The 24,896-nt window shown below is 30.8% G+C and overlaps 2 protein-coding genes and 1 non-coding gene across 3 annotated transcripts; all 3 read right to left on the reverse strand.

Annotated features, from left to right (window-relative positions):
• Nucleotides 1–2,238: 2,238 nt before the first annotated feature.
• On the reverse strand, nt 2,239–11,198 carry LOC105772154 (receptor-like protein 13). The gene is made up of 12 exons (XM_012593469.2): nt 10,757–11,198; nt 10,363–10,521; nt 10,124–10,279; nt 9,667–9,744; nt 9,429–9,581; nt 8,239–8,313; nt 7,728–7,871; nt 7,535–7,585; nt 7,198–7,314; nt 6,290–6,370; nt 5,725–5,871; nt 2,239–4,674 (listed from the first exon to the last, which is right to left on the reverse strand). The coding sequence occupies exons 1-12, from the start codon at nt 11,178–11,180 to the stop codon at nt 2,378–2,380; spliced, it is 3,882 nt and encodes a 1,293-aa protein (XP_012448923.2). The 5' UTR covers nt 11,181–11,198; the 3' UTR covers nt 2,239–2,377.
• A 10,283-nt stretch (nt 11,199–21,481) lies between these two features.
• LOC105774641 (uncharacterized) lies at nt 21,482–23,469 on the reverse strand. Its single transcript, XM_012597201.2, has 3 exons — nt 22,798–23,469; nt 22,461–22,533; nt 21,482–22,055 (listed from the first exon to the last, which is right to left on the reverse strand). Exons 1-3 carry the CDS (start codon nt 23,401–23,403, stop codon nt 22,018–22,020), a joined length of 717 nt encoding a protein of 238 aa, XP_012452655.1. The 5' UTR covers nt 23,404–23,469; the 3' UTR covers nt 21,482–22,017.
• On the reverse strand, nt 21,488–21,638 carry LOC128042221 (U4 spliceosomal RNA). Its single transcript, XR_008197425.1, has one exon. It is a non-coding gene; the product is annotated as a U4 spliceosomal RNA (small nuclear RNA).
• Nucleotides 23,470–24,896: the final 1,427 nt, after the last annotated feature.

Raw genomic sequence — 24,896 nt, forward strand, 5'->3', positions numbered from 1 at the left:
TATTCATACACAGCATTGTTGTTTCTTGTCTTTCATCATCCTCAATGCATCCACTGTTGTTTCTGCAGTTTCCAATTGTTGTTGCTTTGCTGATTTTATTTTCATTGGTTTATAAAACGCGGATGATTAGTTATTGGATTCGCTTCACTAGATATCTTGAGAAACAAATATATATCTAAATTTCTTTTTCAAAATATAACCCTGTTAAACAATAAATGTCATTTTTTAAACCGTGAATGTTAACTCTACTTAACATTTTAATAGTATAGAGACTAAATTTATCCATTTATATAGGGATTAATTTGATCAAGCCACTATATATTTGGTTTGATTATACTAGACTTCCCAAAACTATGATCCATGTATTAGACGTCAAATTTTAAGGTAGTCTAATTTAGTCATTAGAATATCAATATTATACAAATCAAGTCATTCCACAAGTCTAGCCATAATAATGAGCATTAAATGTTAGCTTGAATATTATATGGATCATATTTAAAATATGTAGATCACATTTTAAATACGTATGTACTTATTATATTGACAACTTAAATCTTATAAGTTGAAAAGAAAAAAAACACATAATTCTCCTCAATTTTAATTCACTTCATATCCAAATTTTCAATACAGTAAATATGGACGTGGGAGATTTTGGTCCTGATATTTTAAATAAGTTTCCTACAACATAATTCTTAAATATATATAAATAAAACACACAAAAAAAGTAAATGGTAGAATAAAAGGAAGAGCTTCCAAGAAACTCATTCCATAAAGGGTCCACTTATTGCTTAATTGGTTTCCAATCTTATTATCAAAATATTTGTCTCCCCTGATAGAATGAAAATTATATGTAGTAAACCCACCACTTACGTCGGGGTTTAATAAAACAATTTACATTATTTAACTAATTGTTTGCATTAAAATCTATTTAAAATTTATTACATATCAATTAATTAAAAATGATTAAATATTAATTTATTAGAATCGGTGCATCCTGTTATTAACAAACACAACAAAAGAATGGTTACAGAGAAGGGAAGAGAGGATCTTCTGGAAAGAATAGAATTTGAACAATGTACATGTATCAAAATACTACTAATAGGCAAAAAAGTGGTGACGCCGATGCCTGTGGGTGGCCTATTAAAAAATGTTCTTTTTCGTATTCTTCTCTTATAATGTATGTTGTTTTGGACATGTACAAATATTAGTGATGCCAAAAATATTAGCGTGGCTAGAAAAATATTTTTTTATATCCTGTAACCAATGATTGAGTGAAAGTGATAGGTGGGGATGCTAATGACAATGGTGTCACTTATCTTTACAGTAATGGCATCACCTATATTTATTATTTAAAATAGGTCATTTATATATATAATTTTAAAAGTGAGTCATTTTCGTAAATAATGTGAAATATTGGATAATTTTTTTATAAGAAAAAGCCATGGACTCCTCTCCAAAATTATTATGATTTGGTCCAAATATATTCATGTTATTAGTTAAACTATGCATTGTAATAATTAATTAGAATAGTTAATCGTGTTAATATTTAGACTAATTATTGATATTATAAAAATAAAAATTTTAAATATGTCAAATTAAAGTATAGGGACCAAATATGATATCTTCTTTGTGTCATTTTAATTGAGGCTTAAGGATCTAAGAAACCTTTGAATTTTTTCAAAAAAAAAATAATTAAGCCCCTAAAAAATACAAACTTAGTGAAGCCCTCGCATGCTAAAAACATATCGATTAAGCCCTTTGACTAATTGAGTCATTAAAGTATCAATGCTACATCAACCAGGTCTTGCATTTGTTTAACAATCATCTTGGGCATTAAATGTTAGTTCGGATATGATGTGGAGTATATTTAAAATATGGTGATCAAATTTTAAACATGTACTTATGGAATGGACAACTTAAATCTAATACATTGAAAAAAGGAAAAAGAAAAAAGAAAACAATTCTCTTAAATTTTAATCACATTGTTTTATTAGTAAAGAGCAACAACTATATTCTGTGAAGAAACGCAAAGCACTACTTATAGAGCATGATAAAAGTTCCAATGTTAATGCATCATACGCCCAAAGATCAGTGCCAAGAGACCTTCCTTTCACAATAAGTTGAGTGAAGCACAACAATCTTTCTGAATGCTAATGTTCATTTACTACTAGGCCTGGTGACAGCTAACATTTTCTACAAATCGAAATCAAACAAATTGAAATAGCAGTGAGACTAAGATGGATTGTGGGAGTTTTTATAATTCGTTACAAAAAAAGCACTTTAAATCCATGTCTTAACACAGTTACTCCATGGCTTTTCAATCGACAGTTTTATACCCCTTGTAAACTTTTTTTTATCGAAAATTGCAATTGCTTTACTACATGTTTCCGCTACAAAATTTTCTGGGGAAATTATCTACCACAAAATAGTAGCAGGACTCAATGGCCATTTGTATATAGTAAAACCATGCTTGCCTCCAATAAGGATTTATGTACAGCACAGCTGCGATACACAATAGCACCATCACATAACATGCGAAGAAGCTTGCATAGAAGGTATCCATATCAATGAAACCATGGTCTTCTGTGTCGCCAGCTGAAGCCTTCGGTGGTGTCAATGGTGTTGCGACCGGTGAACAATTCTTTCCCACCAATGACCCACAAAGAAAAGGATTCCCAACGTAGCTGCTTTCATCAAATGTTCCCAACTGTCCTATTCTGTCAGGTGTTTTTCCAGATAAATTGTTGTACGACACATTAAAGTATTGCAAGAAATGTAACACCGCAAACTCGACAGGAATGTTCCCTGTTAAATTGTTGTAGGAAAGATCTAGACTTTCCAGGTCCTTTAGGTTAGAAAACACTTGTGGGATCGGTCCGGTCAAACTATTGCGAGAAAGGTTCAATGTAAAAAGCTTCATAATGTTTCTTGTTTCAAAACTAATCTCACCGGTAAGCTTGTTGCAGGAGAGATCAATTCCAGACATGTATTGAAGGATTCTTCTCCTATAATGGTAGGATCTGCTCTTTACTGTGTATTCTATTGGTACTTCAATGGACTTCGCGCTATCTATGTCATAACGACTATAATAATACCAAATATATTCCTCGGTTACGTAGTTCATTGCAGAAACTTTTAAACAAGAAGGAATACCACCGGACAGATTGTTAAGAGAAAGATCAATCAAGCTTAAACGATCCAAATTGCATAATTGAATTGGAATTTCTCCCTTAAAGTGGTTTCTCTTTAGGAGAAGATAACTCAATTCAGAAAGGTTTCCAATCCAATTTGGAATGTTACCTTTAAAGTGGTTATAGCTGAGATCCAATGTCACCAACGAAGAGCTATCACGAAAAGCATTCGGTAATGGTCCTTGTAGCATATTTCTAGATAAATGAACTTCCCTTAGCGATACAGGCTTGAAGCAAGATGGTAGAGTCCCAGAGAAATTGTTCATGGAAAGGTCCAAAAATATAAGTCCTTCATTGAGATTGCAAATCGCCCTTGGTATTGAACCTTCAAGTTGATTATCTGCCATGGCAAGTTGTTCCAAAGGTAAAGCATTTCCCCTCCATTGTGGAAACCTACCAAAGAGTAGGTTTCTGCTCACATCCAATGCTATCAACCTTGACATATTCCCAATCCAACTTGGTATCTCACCGAAGAGATAGTTATTGCTAAGATCAAGTAAATACAAATCAGAGCAGTTAGCCAATACATTAGGGATCACCCCAGTGAAGTTATTTCCATCTAATCGTACCTCAGAGAGGCTCATTAGGCTAAAATTTCCAGAGAAAATAACTCCTTGCAATGTGTTATTTGATAATGCAAGGAACTCTAATAAGGAGCAGCCCGTAGCCATGTGCTCAGGTATCCCTCCAGACAAATGGTTGTTTGATAAGTCCAAACCTTGCAGTGAACTCATATCACCAAATGAAGAGGGAATGCTACCACTGAAATAATTTTGTGACATGTTCAGAGTCTTCAACAATGGTAGATGTGCTCCAATTCTTTCTGGAATGTTGCCACCAAAGGCATTGTTGGAGATATCCAAATTCGATAAAGCCAAATGCGCACGCGATGGCAGTTGAAAAGGCCCTAATAGAGAGCAATTCACGAGATGCAGTAACTCTAGCTTCGTGTTGTTTTCCAACAACCAAAAAGGGAATTGATCCACCTTGAAGAAATGTATGTCTGAGAGAGTAACACCCTGTAAGTCACTTTGATGGTAAAAGAAATGTGGAAATGACCCACCACTTCCACAACAAGATAAACTGATGTAAATCAACTGGAACCTTGGGGCCAAAGAATTGAGCATCTCATGATCATCGGCATGTATGTTGTTGTTGTCTCCTCTGATAAACTTGAGTCTTGAAAGGTTGAACAAGGGTCCTAATGAGCTTGGGATGTGAAATTCATTGTTTGAAATGTCCAACCATCGGAGGGATGTTAGACTTTCAAGGGCAGATATATTTCCAGAAAATTGATTAGAAGAGAGGTCCAAAGATTCAAGTAATGTTAGGTTCTTAAGGACAGATATATTTCCGGAAAACTGATTGAAAGAGAGAGATAAACTTTTAAGGGACGTGAGGTTGTGGAAACACATGGGTAAGCTTCCCCTTAGATTATTGCCAGTGATGTCCAACTCTTGGAGATTTTTCATTTCACATAAATCTGCAAAAGTAGTATTATGTGTATAAATCATAACTAATACATGATGGATAAAATAGAAATACAATAAGCTTAATAAATAGCACTTTTAATTTCACTATAAAAATAATAATCAAAATATATTCAAACTTAAATCAAAATAAATTTAGATAGATTTATAGATAATGCGTCTCAATCTTATAATAAGACAGGAGAGATTTCATATTATTTGCACAAAGAAAATTTGAATTTAAGTACTAAAATTCAAAGACCTCAACCTTTGGCATCAAAGCCTTATTAGCATTATATTAAGATTTAGGAGATCAAAAGAAAAGGGAATATAGATATATGAAGGTTTTAAACTTTTGTTTGATATTTAATTTTTAATCAAATACACCAACTAAATTTCAAAATAAAAATATGTTTCGTTTGCATATATATATATATATATATGAGAAATGATTATATGAAATTAAGATATCATGCTATTTGTATCACTTTTCAATAAGAGCATGTCATTTCAGTATTTTTATCCTAGATTTCAACAAATCATGTTGAGTTTGATTTTTTTCATGATGAAAATGTTAAAGTGACATGCTCTTATTGAAAAGGGATACAAATAGCATGCTATTCTAGTTTCATACAATCCTTTCTCCATAATCTACAAGCAATTTTAAAAAAAGACATAAATATTTTTTAAAATATATACTTTTAAAATATATATGTAAAATTTCGAACCGATCAAATATCTCCATCATATCTATCTAAAATACTTTATATATTAATATATATTCAACGGTTTAATTTTTTTACATAAAACAAATAGTAAAAGTTTTAAATTTATATCAAATTTGACATGCATAATCTACATGTATAGACCATAAAATATAATGGTTGGATCCTTAAAATATTAATCATATAAATAGTTACAAAAGTGTGTAAAACTACTTTAATTTTTACATTGCATAAATGAGTCCTCCCCATATATATATATATATATATATATATATATATATATTAAATCTAGAGATAGATATAACTAAAATGATGAGTAATTGAAATTAGAATATTTACCATTTATAGGCAGAGTATCGTTACCATCAATACGATGAGCGATCAATTTCTTAAGAGAAATGAGTGGTCCAAAAACTCGAATAAAGTTTGAAGGTAAAGATGATTCATCCAACTCCAACTCTTCCAAACTTCTCAAATTTAATCCTTCTATTCAATAAAATTAATTGAAACTTTTATTATGAAGAAGGTATGTGAAACAAAATAATTCAATAAAACTATGAAAAAATCAAAATCTTATTAGTAATTTATTCTTTATTTTATGAAAATTGAGAAATTACATTTTCTAATTGAATTTATCAGAATTTGGTTCTCGTACTTTGTATAAGCTAAGAAGTTAGTCTGATTCTTGCTAATAACATGCATACAAATTGCTGGGTTTTTTTTTTTACTAATTTATTTCGTATAAATTACGAAAACTTTTCAGTTTTCGTAAAGTACGAAATTAAATGCGTACAAAGTAAAATATGAAAGTTAATTTCTCAATTTTCATAAAGTAAAAGGATGGAATTTATAAATTAGACCAAATATTATAATACAAGGAAATTGAAAGAATCAAATTACGTACCTTGTGGGGTGAGTTTTTGATTGAACTCACAATAACTCAACACTAGACGCTTCAAAGAAGTAAATTCCACTCTAACAGAGTCTTTCATACCAAATATGCGTGTGAGAGACAAGGCAAAGATATTAGAGAAATATCCCAACAAAATATATACCATCTAATTGTGCTTTCAGTCCCTATACTTTTTGCACATTTAAAATTTAATCTCTCTTGTTTTAATCCTAGAAATTTAGTTCCTCTACTCAATTGATTTTAATAATTCAAATCCAATTCATAACATCATCAAAGGGCTTCCATTAAATTGGATTATTACATTTTAAAAAAAAAAATACATGAGTGCAAGGCTAAATAAGCAAATAAAGCAGTTGAATTTGGGGTTGTAAAGTTTTTTTTATTCTAAACTTGAAGTTGTAAGGTTCTTAGTACTATTTCCGGGAAGCCGAGTAAAAGCAGGGGCATAGCCAAAAAGGGACAGGAAGGGGCCTTGGCCCTTGTTGGCTCAATGAGGAAACTGCTCTCTAGCCCTTCCCCAAAATTATATTCAATTTTGTTCTTTTTAACTTTTAATTAAATGAAAAACATATAATTTTAACCCTTTTGAAAAAAATAATAATTTAGTTTAAACATTTTTAATACAATTTTTAATTCCCCAAAATTATAATATTATCTCGGTTCTTTAAAAAATTCAGGCTTCGCCTTCAAGTAAAAATCAATTTTAAAATTTTAACGTAATGCATCCTTAAATGAGCCATGTGAGCAATATTTTTTCTATTTTAAAAATATCACATAATCCAAATAAACAAAATTAATAATAAAGTGACAAAATTTCAAATGTGCAATAAGTATAAAGACGGTAGATAAGATTAGAGCTGTATGTATAAATTAATCCACATATTTAATTTGTAACATACTATTAATGTGGGAATGAGAAGCCGCTGTAGTTTCATTAAAACTAAATCCAGATAGAGAAAGAATCTTCAATGTCGGAAATAGACCCAATGACTGTAGTGAAAGGCTACAATTATTATCTGCATGTCAAACAAGGCTTTATTTCTTTAGAATATGTCTAAAATACTAACAAAATATGAAAATTAATTCATAAACCCAAAATTTAAAAATTACCTTGAAGTCATTTTTTTTAGGGTGGTACTTAATTTATTAATTTTGTCTCAATTCACCTCAAAAGTTTAAGCTAAGTGTGTAGTTGCTAACATGATTTGTTTGTAAAACCTTTAATTTTAGCAATACCTATATCACAGGCCAGATACAGCTCCTCCAAATTGCTCAAATCATATAATTCTGAAGAGGATCAGAAATTGAAAATTAGTTAGATTTAAATAAATAGCTTATAAATGTAAGTCTATATATGCATTCAATGATTCCTTTTTATTTTTTTGTTCAGAAAAAAAATTAGAGGATGGGGAGAGAAGTGAGTTTTTACCTTTAACATCTAGTAATCCTTTGAAGTTGGAGTTTTCTATCCTCAAAGTCTTTAAATTTGAAAGTGTGGCAAGAGATGACAATATACTATTGTTGAAAAAATTACCACTCAAATCAACAGCTTTCAATTTCATTAGCCTTAGTCCTGCCATTATCAAGTAATAACATTTATAGTTATTTACTTTTATGCCAAATGATAATTTTTTAAAAAGTTTACAAGTATGATATAAATTACAAATAATATATGTTTAATCAATTAGAATTAATGTTAACTCAATACAAAGCGCAACAAATTAAAAACTCAAATATATTTAAACAAAACCTATATATGATAAGAATTAAACTGGGAAAGCGCATGGTGCCGACACTATCAAGACTTCATTGGTATATTATAATTTTTGGAATTTTTTTATGAATCATTCGTAGAACTATAAGTTTGTAAGCAATTTAACAATAATAAAATTAGAAAATAGATTTAATGTTGAATTAATAATTTAAAAAATCATAAATACCTTGCAATGGAGTAAATTCATTCACTTCATTTCTGGATAAGGTCAGCTCCTCTAAATTGCTGAGAGCATTTAAATCTGAAGAGAGAAATACAAATTAAACTTTTTTTTCTTTGGCAAGTGAAACTAAGAATAAGTTAAGTAGATTTGTTTTAGAGTAGAGCTATTCATTTGACCTAATAATTTTGGTTCAATTTAGTCAGATTTTGAATAAGGTTATTTCCAATTCAAGCGATTAATATGTTTTATTATGTTAATAACATATATTTTTAAAAATAAGTATTCTTTTGAAAATGTGAAAATTAATTTTTCGAGCGCGTTTGAACTCAACTTGAATGGACTTAGATAAGAAATTTCTAAAAGTTTTGGCCACCAGCTTAGCTTATGAAAATTCCTATTCATGACTTGCTAACATGAAAACCAAAGCATTCAAAATGATTAAATAAGGGTTAATTGTTTTTGAATGTGTTCAAATAAGGGCTTTCAAACTATCATATAATAAGTTTGAAATTATGTTTTTTTTTTATAAAAAAATTCTTTTCAAATAATATTTAATTCAACTACCATGTGTTCTATCTAAACACGACAACTTTCACCTAATTTTGTATTTACAAATTTGAGTAAAATGTGTGAAAGCCCTTATTTGAACAATTTCAAAAGGGTATGTACCTTATTATACCATTTTGAAATGTTTGTCTATTATGTGAGCAACTTAAAAGATTTTGCTCCTATTTGAGATATGACACAAACTCATTTTTCCATGAGTGATAAGGGTAGAGGTTATCTAGGGATCGAACCTAACATTGGTATTGACAAAAGACTTGAACACAAGTCCTTTACTACTCCACCTGTGGCTCAATCAATGAGTGACACATACTTTTTAGGATATAGTAAAATAAATAAATGTCTAAAAGATGGGACAAGTGACCTTATTTTAATTTTTCTTGTGAATATGGATAAATGAAACACTAGTGCTCACAAGTTTTTTAAGTTTGATTTGAAAAAATTTTCAAATTTGGTTTAATAATATCGAGTCGAGCTTGAGCTTGAGCTCGAACAACTTGAATTATTGGTCAAGTTGAATTCGAACATTATAATACCTAGTTCAAAAGATTGTGGCTTAACCGAGCTTTTCATTGTAATATATAATATTATGAAATACCTCAAAAAGATAGATTTTATAGGCTATTTACCTTTTGCATATATTGGACCCTTCAAGTTGTTAGCGGATAAATCCAAAGACTTCAAATTTGAGAACGCGGTAAGGGATGAAAATATGTTGTTGCTAAAGTCATTACGACTTAAATCAAGCACCTCGAGTTTGTTCAACTTCATTCGTACTTTTTCTAAAAAAAAATGTTAATGTAATTTCAACTTAAAAGAATGAATATAGCATGTTTGAACAACAATTAATTAAGCCAAGTGATTTACCATGGAATGAAGACACAAGGCTCTTAATTTCATTTCCCCCTAAATGCAACTGCTTCAAGTTCATCAAATTATTGATTTCTATTCATGTCCAAAGAAAATATATGTTAGTTAATCAATATTATTAAAAAAAAAGATTTCTATACTTTTTTTTCAATTTGATTTCTATACTTTTTGGTCTTTCAACTTTTCCCAACTTGGAATTGAGCAACTTTATTATTTTTATTAAAAAATTATTTTTAGTTTATGATGTGACACAATATTAGAGTGTTATATTATTATATGGACCAAAACTAAAAAAGTTGTTGAATTCCAAATGGACCAAAAAAATCAAGGACTAAAAGAAATTTTCCAAGTTAAAAGGCTAAATGTTGCTTTACCCTATAAAAAAATAACTAACTAATTAGCATTGTATATATATTTTAATCAAATTAAGCATGGTATTCAAAAGAAAACTTACCTAGCATATCAACAATTCCTTTTAATCCACAATTCTGCAAACGCAATGATTTTAAAGAGGTAAAATCATTTAATTGTTGTAGAATGTTATTTCCTAAATTGTTGAAAGATAAATCCAAAGTCTCCAAATTGTTCAGCTTTGATAATATCTTAATACCTGCCAACAATATTACCAAAACTTGATGGAGCTTCTTTAAATTTGGAATGGCTGCTTCATATATAATTAAAGGTTAGCCTTACCGTAAGTAGAATTTGATCCTGTGAATTTATTGTTTGCTAGGTTTAACGAATTGAGTGATGAAAGTCCACTTAAGGATGCCAAAATGCTATTGTTGAAATAGTTTTCACTTAAGTCAAGAATCTGCAACTTGTTCAATCTTGATAAGAACCTTTCAAAACCTACAAAAAATAAGGAAATACAATAAATTAAGATCAGAGGCGATATCGGGGAGACAAGGTCTTGACTCTTAAAAATGTTAAATTTTCAATTTAATTCTTATAAAAATTATAAATTAATATAACAATAAATTTTATTTTGACTGTGAATACGTAGCCGAGTTTTTTTTATGGAATACAATATGATGAAAATAAATCAATAATTAAAACTTCATAATAAAGTTGGAAGGTAATAAACCTTGATTAGCAATGCAACCGACTACGGAATTTCCACGTAAAGAAAGATTTTGTAATTCCTCAAAAGGAAGAAACAAAGAGGCGTTGAGATACCAATAGTTCTCCTCCTGACTCCCCATGTAGTTGTACTCAACAATATCAACTAAATCATAGGAGGTTTCTACATATGGAACATCAAGAGAAAGATGAGTGACTCGTCCACTAGTCGGATTGCACACAACCCTTTCCCACTCACAACAATCTGATGAACTTTCTCTTTCCTCCACCGAGTCATCATAATTTAGATATTGAACCCTGTGATCAATGAAATGGAAGAAAGGTTTGAGTTGGAAGAGAGCCAATCTTTCTTCCTCTAAGCAACCATCGCACAACCCAGCTCCCAATGATAACACTATAAGCACCATCGTCAACCCTATCGACTCCATCTCAGCACTTTATGCATTTGTAGCCAATGCTGCAACCCCTTGTGCTTTATATGCTAAAAGAAAAAGGAAGAACTCTTCATGCTTCCAAGAAATTCATTCACAAGGGTCCACTCATCACTTAAATAGGATAATTTTTGTTTTGGGTCCAGTCATCGCCTAAATGGTTTCCTTTTCTTTTCCCAACTTTATGATTGATATTTTCAATGGAAGCCTCTTATTTCTAACCTGTGATAGAATATTAATATAACTAGTAATAATCTCGCTTACGCCGGGGTTTAATAAAATTATTTAATTAATATTAAAATTGTATAAATAAATTTCTATTTTAAAATTTGTTAAAATTGTATTGAGTAATATTTTCCTGAATAAATCTGGATTTCTTGCTGCCTTCATTAGACTACATTTTTACTTAAAAGTCAATTTACCCGGAAAGAAAAAAGTTTGATTTGGAAAATGTGTAAACATGAAATATAATTCTTAAAATACATAGATACAAAGAAATTGAAATAATTAAATATACTACTATTTGACATATCAAATTATTATTTATTATGCCAGCTGATTGTAGTTTTCCTGTGAATGTTTCGTTTGCAGGTGGGAAATGTAGACTTTTATTCTGATAGATAAAATTATTATTCACAATTGTCAACTAGGAAATGTTGAAATTTAGAATTTAATCTTGATAATTTAATTTAACATAATTTGATCTTTCTAATTTTGTAATGTTATTATTTCAAATAACATTTTGGGAAAAATGTTAAGTCCATTTAGGAAAAATGAATTTAATTCTCAAATTAAGTTATTTGACTAAATTTTTTTATCGTTGACAATTATTTTGAAGACATGGTTGTCAGCTGCTCTTAAGATAAGCATTGTGATGCTGGAAATCCACTTTAACAATGGTTGCTACCATGTTAACAAAAAAAAAAAAAAAATCAAAAACAAACGGGACAAATTCAAGGATAGAATGCATTTGAATTTTGAAATTCAGGTTATATTGATAAAGACAGTACACCCAAATTAAAACTAGATTAAACGACAGCAATGCCGATGTTCTGTTCTATAGGTTCCAGCTTTAGCAAGTCTGTCCCATTTCCGCTTCTCGGCAAGTGCTTAATCTCCCATCTCTGTTAGCTGAACCAGACACATGATACCACAAAATCTTTTACGTTCATGGGAGCTTTCGTCGGATCCTTTAGCCAATCAATTATCACCAAACTACAGTCACATTCAACAATTAGTTTAAAATCTTGATACCATCTAGATGCAAAAATACGACTAAGGCTTCTTTGTCTGCGAGGACCACAGCCAAAACCGGGTCAAGAATCTCTCCACAGACTTGGTGGGTGGCCTAGTTTCATGGAAGAAACCCCTCCTACTTCCAAGAAACTCGTTCATAAGGGTTCACTCATTGCTTACATGGTTTACTTTTTTCCGACTTTGTTATTGATATTTTCCATGGAAGCTTCTTATTTCGCTTTAAAAACAATCTAATAGTAATTATTATTAATTAATTAGTTTTAAATTAATTTTTATTAAGATGACAAATGTATATAGAATATAGTGATATATATATAATAAAATAAGATATACTTATGAAATTAAATAATTTCAGCAGTAATTGCATTCATTTCAATATACACAGCATCACCAATTCTTTGGTTCAGCTTATGCCATATTCAACGATGGTACCTTCGAAAACGATAACTCCCCCATAGACTTGGACCAGCACAAGAGAATCTTAAAAACAGTGAAACTTCTAAAGAGCAAAACGAGATTCAAATCAACCCTTGTCTATGGATTGGATGACTAACTCGGGTCAAGCACCATTTTATTGACCTTAGGTCAGTATGAATTCAAATTAAATAATAAATTATTTAAATATTAATATAAAAGTAATTTTTATTATATTATAATATGTGAGTGATAAAATAAGGTCATCAAGTCAGGTAAGGCTGCCCCAACTTTAGGATTAGGATTACGCATCAGTTTTCATCCATATTCTATAAATAAATATACTTGTAAGTACATTATTTGAAAAATACGTAAATTATTCTTAAAAAATACGTAAATGTAGAAATCATTTTAAATTTGAATAAAAAATTCATAATTTGTAAAAAAAAATCATAAAAGCTTATAATATTTTTTTTCCCTTCATTCGAACTGATCTTTTGTAAATACAACAAGAACAACATTCAACAGTTCAAATTTACAGTGTCCTATAATGTAACATTTTCTATAATTGATAACCGACATTTGATATCAAATCTAATGCTCACCACTAAGCTTTAAACATGTTTCCACGATTTATACCTGCTATCGCCAATGTTGAAGTCAATTCATTTCCTTTCTTTTCTTCCATCGAAAATACAACACTACCTACCTTCTCAATTTTCCTCTCAATATCTACAAATGTTGATTGTAGTGACCATGGTCTCATCAACTTGTTTACACACTAGTTGAACACCACTTTAGAACCAATTTCTACAAACAGTGAGTCATTTATCTTCCATTCTAAAGATATAAATACTTCCAATGCTAAAAGCACCGCTCCTACCTCTGTCGAATCAACATATTTGCTGCAATAGGACTTGAAAATAGAGCTCTTGCAACACCCTCTGTATCTCTCAAAATACCTCCACAACCTGCACTATCCTCATTTGCTATCCCACATATACATCCTACTCACCATAGCTATACTATTGTCAGACAAATCCACCAGGAGCTCTCCTGCATCAATAAATCATCGTAGACAAACCTTGTCCACAACAATGCCCTCATCTTTGATTGAAAAATCAAATTTTCCATGGTCATCATCTTTCTTTCAAAGAGAAGTCCATTTCTTGCTAACCATCCAGCAGGCTTCCGAACTGATATCAACCATAAGCTTTTCCAAATTCCAACCAATTTCATATTATAACACAATGAATAGAATTCAGCAAATCCTTCTACCGTCTCCCATTCAGCCTCCCACCAATTGAAAATTTTATACCAGAATCCTTCAATAAATTTGCATTTGAAGAAAAAATGGTCTGCTCTCTCCGGAACCCTTTCACACCATGGGCAACCGACCGAGATGTTTTGAAGTTTCACCCCTCTTTTGAGAAGAAATTCCTTTGTAGGAATTCTATCAATAGTGAGCATCCAAAGAAAGCTTTGCACTCTCGGTGGTACCTTTAATTTCCATATTTTGTCAAAAGCAAAATTTATATCATCCCCTCCATCTGTTATCAATAATTCAAAACACTTCCTTACAGTAAATTCCCCATTACTATCGTGTACCCAACAAAGTTGATCCTCCACCCCAGGAACTAACTTCGTGCTACTCACTCTATCCTCCAATCTACGAAGCATCTCCTCCTCTCTTTCTAGTAAGGATCTTGTAAAGAGTTCGCTCCATTTTATTCTGCTAAATCCATTATTTCTCGAGTAATCTGCTACAGTATCTCCCTTTTGGTCTTATGTCAGTATGAATTCATATTAAATAATAAATTATTTAAATATTAATATAAAAGTAATTTTTATTATATTATAAAATGTGAATGATAAAATAAGGTCATCAAGTTAGGTAAGGCTGCCCCAACTTCAGGATTAGGATTAAGCATCAATTTTCATCTACATTTCAACTTAACCTATAATTAAATATACTTGTAAGTACATCATTTGAAAAATACGTAGATTATTCTTTAAAAAAAAAAAGAAAAAAACGTAAATGTAGACATAATTTTAAATTTGAATGAAAAATCATAATTTGTAAAAATCATAAAAGCTTATAATAATCTTTAGTACTAAAACACGAAAATCTCGACAAAACACACACACACAAAAGGAAAAACATCTTCTTTTCTTTTTCTTTTCGTTTTCCTTCATTTATGTTATTTCCATCCTCAAAACACTAAATAAAACTTGATGAATACATAGGTTAGGATGTATGTTGTGGTTTAATTACACTAGATTTTTCAAAACTGTGACGAAATTTTTGAATTAATGTTCAATTCTTAAAATATTTTAATTGAGTCAATAGAACATTAATATCATATGAATAAGATCTTTTGGCTAATTTAATCTTGGACTTTAAATGTTAGATCGGATATGATGTAGAACATATTTAAAATATGTTAATCAAATTTTAAACACATATGTACTTATTGTATAAACAATTTGGATTTAACGTATTGGAAAAGGAAAAAAAAAAGATTTCTCTTATTTTTTAATGACATTGTTTTAACAGTACGTTTGATCCAACTTGTCCATACTATAGGCGTACATGCAATGGCGTATCTCGACCCCCATAAAATGTAAAATTGACCATTTTCCCTTTAAAAAGTTTAAAATTTTAAATTAGTAAAGGTAAAATTACACTTTGACCTTCCTAAAAATGATAAAAATTTGATTTAAACCTTTAAAAATTATAAAAACATAAATTATTAAAATTTTAATTTTAATTTCCCCCCCCCCCTAAAAATATTTTTTTGGCTTCACTCTTGTATACATGCGCTAATTTTTGATCAAGTTGTTTTAAAGATGCTCCATGTCAAATTCGATTTGACATTTAACACCCCACTAAGCTAATAAAATGACCTTATCGATATAATATTGATATTTTAAATATTTAATTGAAATATTTTGAAATTTTAAGATTAATTTAAAATCTAAATCATAATTTAAAGATACTTGATGTATTTAACCATATATATACACACATATAGAATAAAACAAAATTATATTTTCCAGAATAAATTTAGAATTCTTGCTTCTCCATTAGACTAAAATGTTAACTTAAATTTAATCAATATACTTAAAATACGTAAATAAAAACTTAAAAAAGTAATATTTAACATTCAAATTCCAGATTTGAAATGTTGGATAGTATATATGATGTTAAATTTTTTAGCTTAATTTCCTATGAAGTTTGATTTCAATTTTGAAGGTGGAAATGTATACTTTTTTTGTTTTGATAGATTGAAAACCAATAATATCATATTTGCCTTGAAGTCTCATGCATGATTATAAATCAAAATCAATACCAATCAATTAAACATATTCGGATGTCACATGTTATTAAGCAACAGAGTAACGTAAAGGCGTATCAACAAACTTAACAGAATACAAATCATACATGGATCATTAGCATACATTAGACAAGAGCACATTACGTTCTGACATATCTTACTTACTTAGGTTCGGTATAGTAGACATACGTACAAATCACAAGTTGTTCATCATCAGACCATATGATATCAAGTTATATAGTCTAATTCTGATCATATGGACCCTACAGTAGGTCTACGTTCGTTTCGAATGACGCTTATAGCCCAAGGGAAAAATTCCAATTATTGGTCCACACGCCCGTGTGGTTTCACACGGCCTGGAAAGCTGACCTGTGTGGCTCCACACGACCTGACACACGCTTGTGTCACTTGCCCGTATGGTCCTAATTCGCAAACAGTGAGTTACATGGCCTAGACACACACGCCCATGTCATTGTCCTATGTGAACCCTGTACGACACACAACCACACACGGTTTGTGCACACACCCGTGTGCCTACAATTTTGTGAACAGTGAGTTACACGGCCTACCACATAATCTGACTCACGGTTGTAGGGCCCACACGGCCTAGCACACAGCCGTGTGGCTTCGACAGTCTCATTTTCTGATGACTAAAATTCAAAGAAAAAGAGGATTTCGATACCCACCTGATACAGATTTGATGCAAAAGTGACAAGGGTGAATTCCTGTCCCTAAAACTGTAACGACCCAAAATCCGTGGGCACTAGAAAAGTGTGTGTTATCGGGCCTCCGTCTTAGTAAACTGAGTCATAAATAATTATTAGAAGTAATTATGAGTTTAGTTGAGTGATTAATTAGGTATTAATTAGGTGAATTTAGTCTAATTAAGAATAATTAGGAAAAAGGATCAAATCAAATAAAGAGTGAAAGTCTAATTATAAATTAAAAGAAAGTAAAAAGGATTACAATGTCAATTAAGCCATTTACATGGAAAGAGGCGGCATATATGCATTAAATCCAAGATTTTATTTAAGTTATATATAAATATTATATGTATATAATTATAATAATTATTATTATTATTTATTTAAATTGTAATTTATATTAATTGTATTATTATATTATGGAATAAATTAGAATTAAGACAAATGTATGGTGATAAGATGGTACAAGTGTAATAATATATATATATATATATACACTTGTATTATAATTATTATTTACTTAAAATTTAAGTAAAATATATTAATAAATAAAATAATTATATTATGAGATTTTTATTGATAAACAAATCAAATTGTGACAATTGTATGGTATTGATGGTGTACAAATGTGAATATATAATTAAATATTTAATAGATATTTAGAATAAAAAAATAATATAATATAATAATAAAATGAATTAAGCTAACAAATAAAAATAAAGTAAATGAATTATAAAGAAACAAAAGAAGAACAGAAAAAGAAACAGAGAAAGAGACGAAACAGGGAGAAAGAAAGAAAGAAAAGAAAAGAGAAAATAGGGTTTTAAAGCTTAGAGTTTAATTTGGTAAGTCAATCAAGTCCTTTTCTTTTAATTTAGATGTTTTAGAAGTTTTAAAACAAAGTTTTGTTAAAAATAAGTTGAGGTTTTGGAAGTTTATAGATTATTAATCATGGTTCATGTTGAATAAATTGTTAAATTAGGGATGAATTTGATAGAAATTTTGATTAGAATTGAATAAAGGATTGAATTGTAAACTAAACTATAAGTTTTGAGTTTTGGGATTAAATTGAAATAAATTCGAAATTATGAAAATATGAACAAAATTAGATAGTTAAAAATGAGTTTGGCAAGAAATTGAGTAGCAAGAAGGTATGAATTGAGAAAGAAAAATATATAGGTTTAGTTAGGATTAAATTGAAATTAAAGAAAAAGTTAGATAAAAATTTCAGCTATTAAATTGTGTTGTGCTAATAATTATGAAAATTATCTTAATTTTTTTCGTAGCTAATATCGCACCCGAGGCATTTACGAGGAAAGGAAAAGAAAAAGTGGACGAGGAATAGACACGAGAATCACGGTTTGTATCACTATAATTCAAACTTTATTATTATTAAGTGTTTAATTTGCTAATTATGTGTGGTAAGTATTTTAAGGTAAGTGTTTAATAAATGATGAATTTATAATGTAGTATTGAAATTGAAACTGATACTGAACTGAATTATGGAATGCTGGATATTGTTTTGATTACTGAGTGAATTGTGAAAATACTGAATATTGTTATGTATATTGCATTGAATTGTGAAATTACTGGAGTAATAAATTACTGTAATACTGTGAAACTGATTGAAATAAGGAATTTATAATTGATACTGAACTAAGATGAAAAAAATTGTACTGAAAAGTGAATTAAATACCCTATTAACTAGTCGGGCTAGTCGGATATAGTTGGCATGCTGTAGGATATGGAAGAGTACGGGGTATTTTCCGGCTTACTGATCAGGCACTTATGTGCCGACTACTATTACTGTTACCGATTCGGCACTTTGTGTGTTGAATACTGTTACTGTTACTGTTATAGATTTAGCACTTTGTGTGTTGAATACTGTCATTGTTACTGTTACTGCTACCGTTACTAATTACTGTTTACTGGTGTGTTTGGTTGAAATCCGTGTATCCACCGAGTCTGAGTCAAGTTAATAGGGATAAATGAAATAAATTTACTGATAAAACTAATTTCGAATGATATAGTATATGTGAAAAGTGAAATTTGAAATAAAGAAATAAGAATGGTATATATATATAATTGATAATATTAAAAGATTGAATTGTTTATTTGTAGTGATAATTGTAATGAAAAGTATGCGTGTGATTTAATGTATTTAATTATAAATTGAATTATAGTGATATCACTGAGTATATGCATACTCAATGTCTGTTGTTTCCGTATGCAGTTGTAGAAGTCAAATCTTGAACCAAAGATCCAAAGCCAGACCCGACTTCAGCAAACTTTTGGTGATGTATATTTTCTTTTGGTAATGTGGCATGTACATAGGATGTGTATAAAGGTTATTACGTTTTAATATAAATGGTTTAAAATGTTAGTATTATAAGTTTATGAATTATAATGAAAGAAGTTTATCTATTTTTATTTAATTTAGTATAATGTTAAATTTGAATTGATATTATGTTGATTAAGTCGATTAGAAGGTATTTAGAATAGGAATTGAGAATGTGAAATGAATTGGTTGAATTGGTTGTGATTGGAAATGATATGGTTTTAATTGCAGGGGGTTTTATGTAAAAACAAGCAGAAATGCTGCCGAAATTAAAAAAAAATTTTTGAAGTACTCGAACGAGTTTCATTTCCCTTTTAATTCATGTTTGAAACTTCGAAAGTTTATTACAGGGACTTAGTTATACAATTATATTACGACTGATATTTTATTATGAATTATCCATGAATTGTTGATATGTCTAGTAATGCCTCGTAACCCTGTTCCGGCAATGGTTTAGGGTTAGGGGGTGTTACAAAAACGACATTACAACGACAAATTAGACAACATATTCACCCTCAAAATACTAAGATTAACGTCCGAGATTGAAGTTACATTGAAGAACGTTCGACACAAACTTTAAATCGAACTTATCGGTAATAAATTAAACCAGAAAGGAGAAGTCCGACCTCGTACTGAATCAATTTGGCATAACAGAGCAAAAAAGGAAGGTAGTTTGAAGAGAAGAATCAAAACGAAGAAAAATAAAGAAATAACGGAGGAATGGTAGAAACAGAAAATGGAAATTTAAAAACAAAACAAAACAATGCCACCAACCCAGAAGGTTTCTAGGAAGTTTAATTAACCAACTAAAACTAACTCACAAAGAAATTCAAAAATAAAACATTCCTTATTATTTTCACAGTAATTCAAACACAAGATCAAAAAAATACATAGAAACTTAACCATTGAACCAATTGGCTCATCCTTATAGTTAATTAACTGAATTTAACTTATAATCCACATGTCCAAAGATAAGGGTTTAACCAAAAGTAGCAAAATTTCAAGAGATAAAATTCGAACCCAAAACCTCACATATATAACAAGAACACTTAATAACTGAACTAAATCAATTTACTTATCAAAATTCTCCAAAAATCTAAACTCAAAATCAAGGGATAACCATTCTTGGTTTCTAAACTTGAATTTTGAAATTTGAAAAGTAGATAGACTAAAATTGTAAAATGAAAATATAGTGACTAAATTCCAAATTTACGAAGTACATAGAAACTTATAGCATATTTTAACTTTAATTAAAATATGTAACTGAAGTAGAGTTGTTTGTGTGTTAAATCGAATATTTTTTATTGCTGGAAAACCGATTACTAAAACATAAGTCGAATTGTTTTTGTTTCAGCTTGGCTCCTTCGTTGGCTTCAATCAAATGACATCAAGACTTTCTATTCTGTTGTAGGATGCACCCTCTGAATTATCTGGAAGGCTAGAAATGAACTCATTTTCGGGAAAATTGACCCCAATCCTTTGAACGTGATCAATAGGATCAAGGATTTGCATTCTTCTATTCAAACACTCCTACAGCCTCTCAACCAAGACTCCTTAGAGCACCAATTTTGGGAATGCAGACCCCCCACTGGACTCTTTGCCTTCGCATCATCTCAGGAGCTAATAATAGCCTGATAAGTGGAGCTGCGATTGTACAAAAGCATAACAGCTCACAATTGCTCTCTGTTAAAAGTTACAAATAGGCAAGCAAACTACAAGCCAAGATCTTACTAATACGGTCTATTCTTTTGATTCTTAAGACTCACAATGTCACCTCTTACAGTTTTCTCAAGATGGATTCAAAATGGGGCATCATCCTTGAACGCACCACTGTAGGATGAAAGCTTTTTCCTGCTATCGAGAGCCCGCTGACAATCCCCAACTTAGAAAGGTGCGTTATTCTTCTACTACAACTTTTATTAGACGTTTCTTCTTTGACAATGCACCAAAAAGAACTGAACAACCAAACCGAAAAAACAAGTATCGATCGATTGAATTACGAAGTATTAGACTCGATGACAGCTGACATTTAGTAGAAATCGAAATCTAAGCAACAGAGCAGAACTAGGAATTGTGCTTGGTTTAAGTCCAGATATGAAAGCTTTCTATTGCTAAATGATTCCCACATCGCCTAAGAACCTACAAAGACAAGCATCTAAGAAAATCGCCATATAATCTCGTGCGGCAAGAAATATTTATTCATGATTCATATACTTGAAGAAAATAAGAAACCTCTGAAACTAGAAATTGTAGGGCTTTACCCCGAAGGGAGCCCTTCCAGAAATTCTCGAAGGCCAAGGCTGAACCCAGGTCTAAGAGGGGGTTTGGAAATAGTTTTCAACCAGCAATAGACGCGCCTCGGTTAGAACCTCATTAGCTGCGTCATTGCCCCAAGCGCAAAGATGCCTTCACCTTGCGCATTCTCTCTCCTTTTATAACATGTGCAAGGGTTCTCATCTTATTCACCAGCCTATGTGGGACTGACTCAACATAATTACTTAGAAGAATTCAATCCATTTGGCATTTGTGATTGAAATGGTAATAATCCTTTGATTGAACTATGTAACTTTTGGTATAAATGGGATTCATTTTACTATTAAATACCCATAAAATTATAGGAAAAATCCAATTTATAAACATTCATCATTGCATCAAAATCATTTATATATGTATATGTATGTATTCAAACACGCTTTCAATATTTACAGCTCTGCAACACTGATGAACCTTTCAGCTTCCACAGCACTGTTCCAATGCAAATCCAATCCGGTCCACATTCGAGTTCATTTCGGATATCCACCTACTGTTTCCAAGTCCATTTCTGAATATATAAAACCCTCAAGTTAGCAAAATCAGGTGGTAGAACACTATTTCTGGATATGTTTCTCCGATTTGGTCATGAGTTTTGGGCATGGTTATATGCCGAATCATAAATATTTTCAATTTAAAGAGTCCTTTTAAAATTACATTTAACATCCTTATCTATATGTATCAAATATGAATACTTCATAAAGATCAAACAGTAAGAGTAACATAGATTTTTGGGCATGAAGCTCTGTAAACAACTACACATATTGTGTTTTAATAGATGCTCCAACTCATCACTTTTTCTTTTGAAAAATTTGTATTTATGACATTTATGTTTGATACATATTCAGATACGATGAATATAAAAGACTACGATCTAATAAAATAAAATAAACTTTATGTCGAAATACATCCTTACCTGAATGGTAACAATTTTGACGGATGATAGCTTGATTGGTTCTATTTATCACAATTTCACATAATATTTTTGCCTGTCAAACATTCACAACAAATTGAATTCAGCTTAAAAAATTAGGTAGAATGCAAAAATATAGTTAATCAGAAGATCAAAATAATATAGTTGGCTTCGCTTAATCGAGCCAAAATAGGCCAATAATAAGAATTCTTATAAAAGTTCTTCCATTAACTTAATAATTTTTTCTATAGTTATTCCATCTATTAATTCGAATAAAATCAAATTAAGGGTCCTAAGAAAGAAAATATACCAAATTAAAAAGCATTTTATCGTTATTTACCTTCAAAGGGAATTTAACGAATGAAAAGCCAAGCCAGCCCACAACTTGCGTAACAGTATCAAAGGGAACAGTCCCTCTAGCCAAATCTTCCAGCATATAAACGACGTCGGAAAACACCTCAACCCCGTTAAGCTCAAGCACTGCCTCCACGTACGACGAACCCCTCGCCCTCACGTGACCGTGCTCCGATGTCACGTGCCCCAGTGTCTTCCCTCTGTACCCTACCGCCACCTCGAACCTGGTGATATCCATTGAATACACATCCCAATTCCTCACTTTCAAAGTCATCACCAAAGATATATCCACTGCTACGATCGGAGCTGTGTGAACTTGCATGTGGTTTACGTGCAACCGTGCGATCTTAACTTCGGGATCGGACGGCCAGAAGATGAACAACAAGGCGGCTAATAACAACAAGGAGGCCGTGTATAGTACCCGACGGTCACGCCAGTGGAGTCCACTCAGGTGGTGGTAGTATGGCGAAACAACGCAGTTTTGAATCGGCAGTTCGGGTGGCAAAACGGCTGCATGGTAGTGGGACGGCGATGGGGATTCGTTTTCTGCCGATGATCGTCCGATTCTGAAATTGAAGAGAGCCATTAACATTGTGACTGAAGAAAAAAAGTTACTTGGGACTTAGAAGGCTGTGTTTGTAAAGTGTAAGGAAGGTGGGTTCCTTGTTTGCTTCCTCTGTATGATGTTTTTGTCTTTGATTGGAACCACCAATTCTGCTATTCAAATTCCTATTTTCGTGTAGTATTCATTTAAGTACGTTAAAAAATTTTCCCTTTGCTGTTTTATTAAAAAAAATAGGTGAATTAGTATTTATATATTAAATCAAAGAGTAAATTTGTCCTTTTTATTATAAAATTTTATCTATTTTCACTGTTAAAAATTGGTCTATGTATGTCAGTATGAGGTATACATGACACGTCACATGTAGATGATCATGGGCCGGTCAGGCCTCAAAATAATTTTAGGCCTGTTTTTTAGGCTGACTCGGCTCAACTCGAAAAATGAGCTTAAAATTTTGCCCAAACCCAATCCAGATAAAAACACTAAAATTAGATCCCGGCCCGCTCGTATTGTTTTTTTATAATATTATTTTTATATATAAAATATTTTAAAATATAATACATCAGATACACTAAAAACATCAAAATAAATGTTTCTCAAAATAAATATAATTTAACAAGCAACTGCCTCTAAAATAATAGCAAAGTTAATAGTAAAATAATAATTATATAATATCTAAATAACGACGACAAAATAATAACACTATAATAGTAAAATGACAGCAAAATAATAACAAATTATTTTTAAAAAATTTCAAGCAGGGCCCCAACCAACCAAAAGAAGTTTATATGATACCCAACCCGTTTAGAAAATGGACTTCCTTTTTTGCCCAAGCTCATTTGTCTAGTTTATATTTTTGTCCAAACCCTCCTACTTTTCGGGTCAAGTAGGTGGCCCGGCCTATGATCAGGTCTAGTCACATGTCATTATTATTTAATTATTTTATCAGTCACATACCAATTTTTAATATAAAAAGGACTAATTTACTCATCCTTTTAATAAATAGAGTAAAATACAATTTAACACGTAATATAAAGATCTCTATTATTCTTTCATCCGTATAATATAAATTTCACATGATAATTTATTCTTTATATATAACTTTCACGAGACTATCAAATTCTTTAAAACATTATCAAAATTCATATTCACGACAATCACAATCACGTAATACACACGATATCCACAACCCCCACATTAAAATAACCCGCGACGAAATCCACAGTTGTAGGGATTGTAGTCCAGCTCGATCATTTTGATGGATCAAGCATTGGTTTGGCACCATTCTTCATGTCAATGATATTGGCTGGTTTCACAAAATTAATTTTATGTCTACGTATTATTAGTTTGAATGCCAATTTTGCTAGAAGAAATGTTCTTATTATTCAGCCCTTAGGTCCAGAGATGTTGAATCGGTTAATCGACCTAAATTATCATTAACTGAATTAGTCGATCTTTTTAAATATTTAATCGTTAATCGAACCGAAATTGTTTCAAAAAAAATTAACCAAACCTAACTTTTT

The sequence above is a fragment of the Gossypium raimondii genome, chromosome 6 (genome assembly GCF_025698545.1).
Source record: "Gossypium raimondii isolate GPD5lz chromosome 6, ASM2569854v1, whole genome shotgun sequence".
Classification (NCBI taxonomy): Eukaryota; Viridiplantae; Streptophyta; class Magnoliopsida; order Malvales; family Malvaceae; genus Gossypium; species Gossypium raimondii.

Coding starts and splice junctions, on each gene's coding strand:
- LOC105774641 (XM_012597201.2), bottom strand. CDS start 23,403: ATGTTAATGGCTCTCTTCAATTTCAGAATCGGACGATCATCGGCAGAA. Junction 22,534..22,797: donor TCGTTAAATTCCCTTTGAAG/GTAAATAACGAT, acceptor AATGTTTGACAG/GCAAAAATATTATGTGAAAT. Junction 22,056..22,460: donor TCAAAATTGTTACCATTCAG/GTAAGGATGTAT, acceptor TTATATATTCAG/AAATGGACTTGGAAACAGTA.
- LOC105772154 (XM_012593469.2), bottom strand. CDS start 11,180: ATGGAGTCGATAGGGTTGACGATGGTGCTTATAGTGTTATCATTGGGA. Junction 6,371..7,197: donor TTCTCATTCCCACATTAATA/GTATGTTACAAA, acceptor TTGGTATGAAAG/ACTCTGTTAGAGTGGAATTT. Junction 4,675..5,724: donor CGATACTCTGCCTATAAATG/GTAAATATTCTA, acceptor CTACTTTTGCAG/ATTTATGTGAAATGAAAAAT.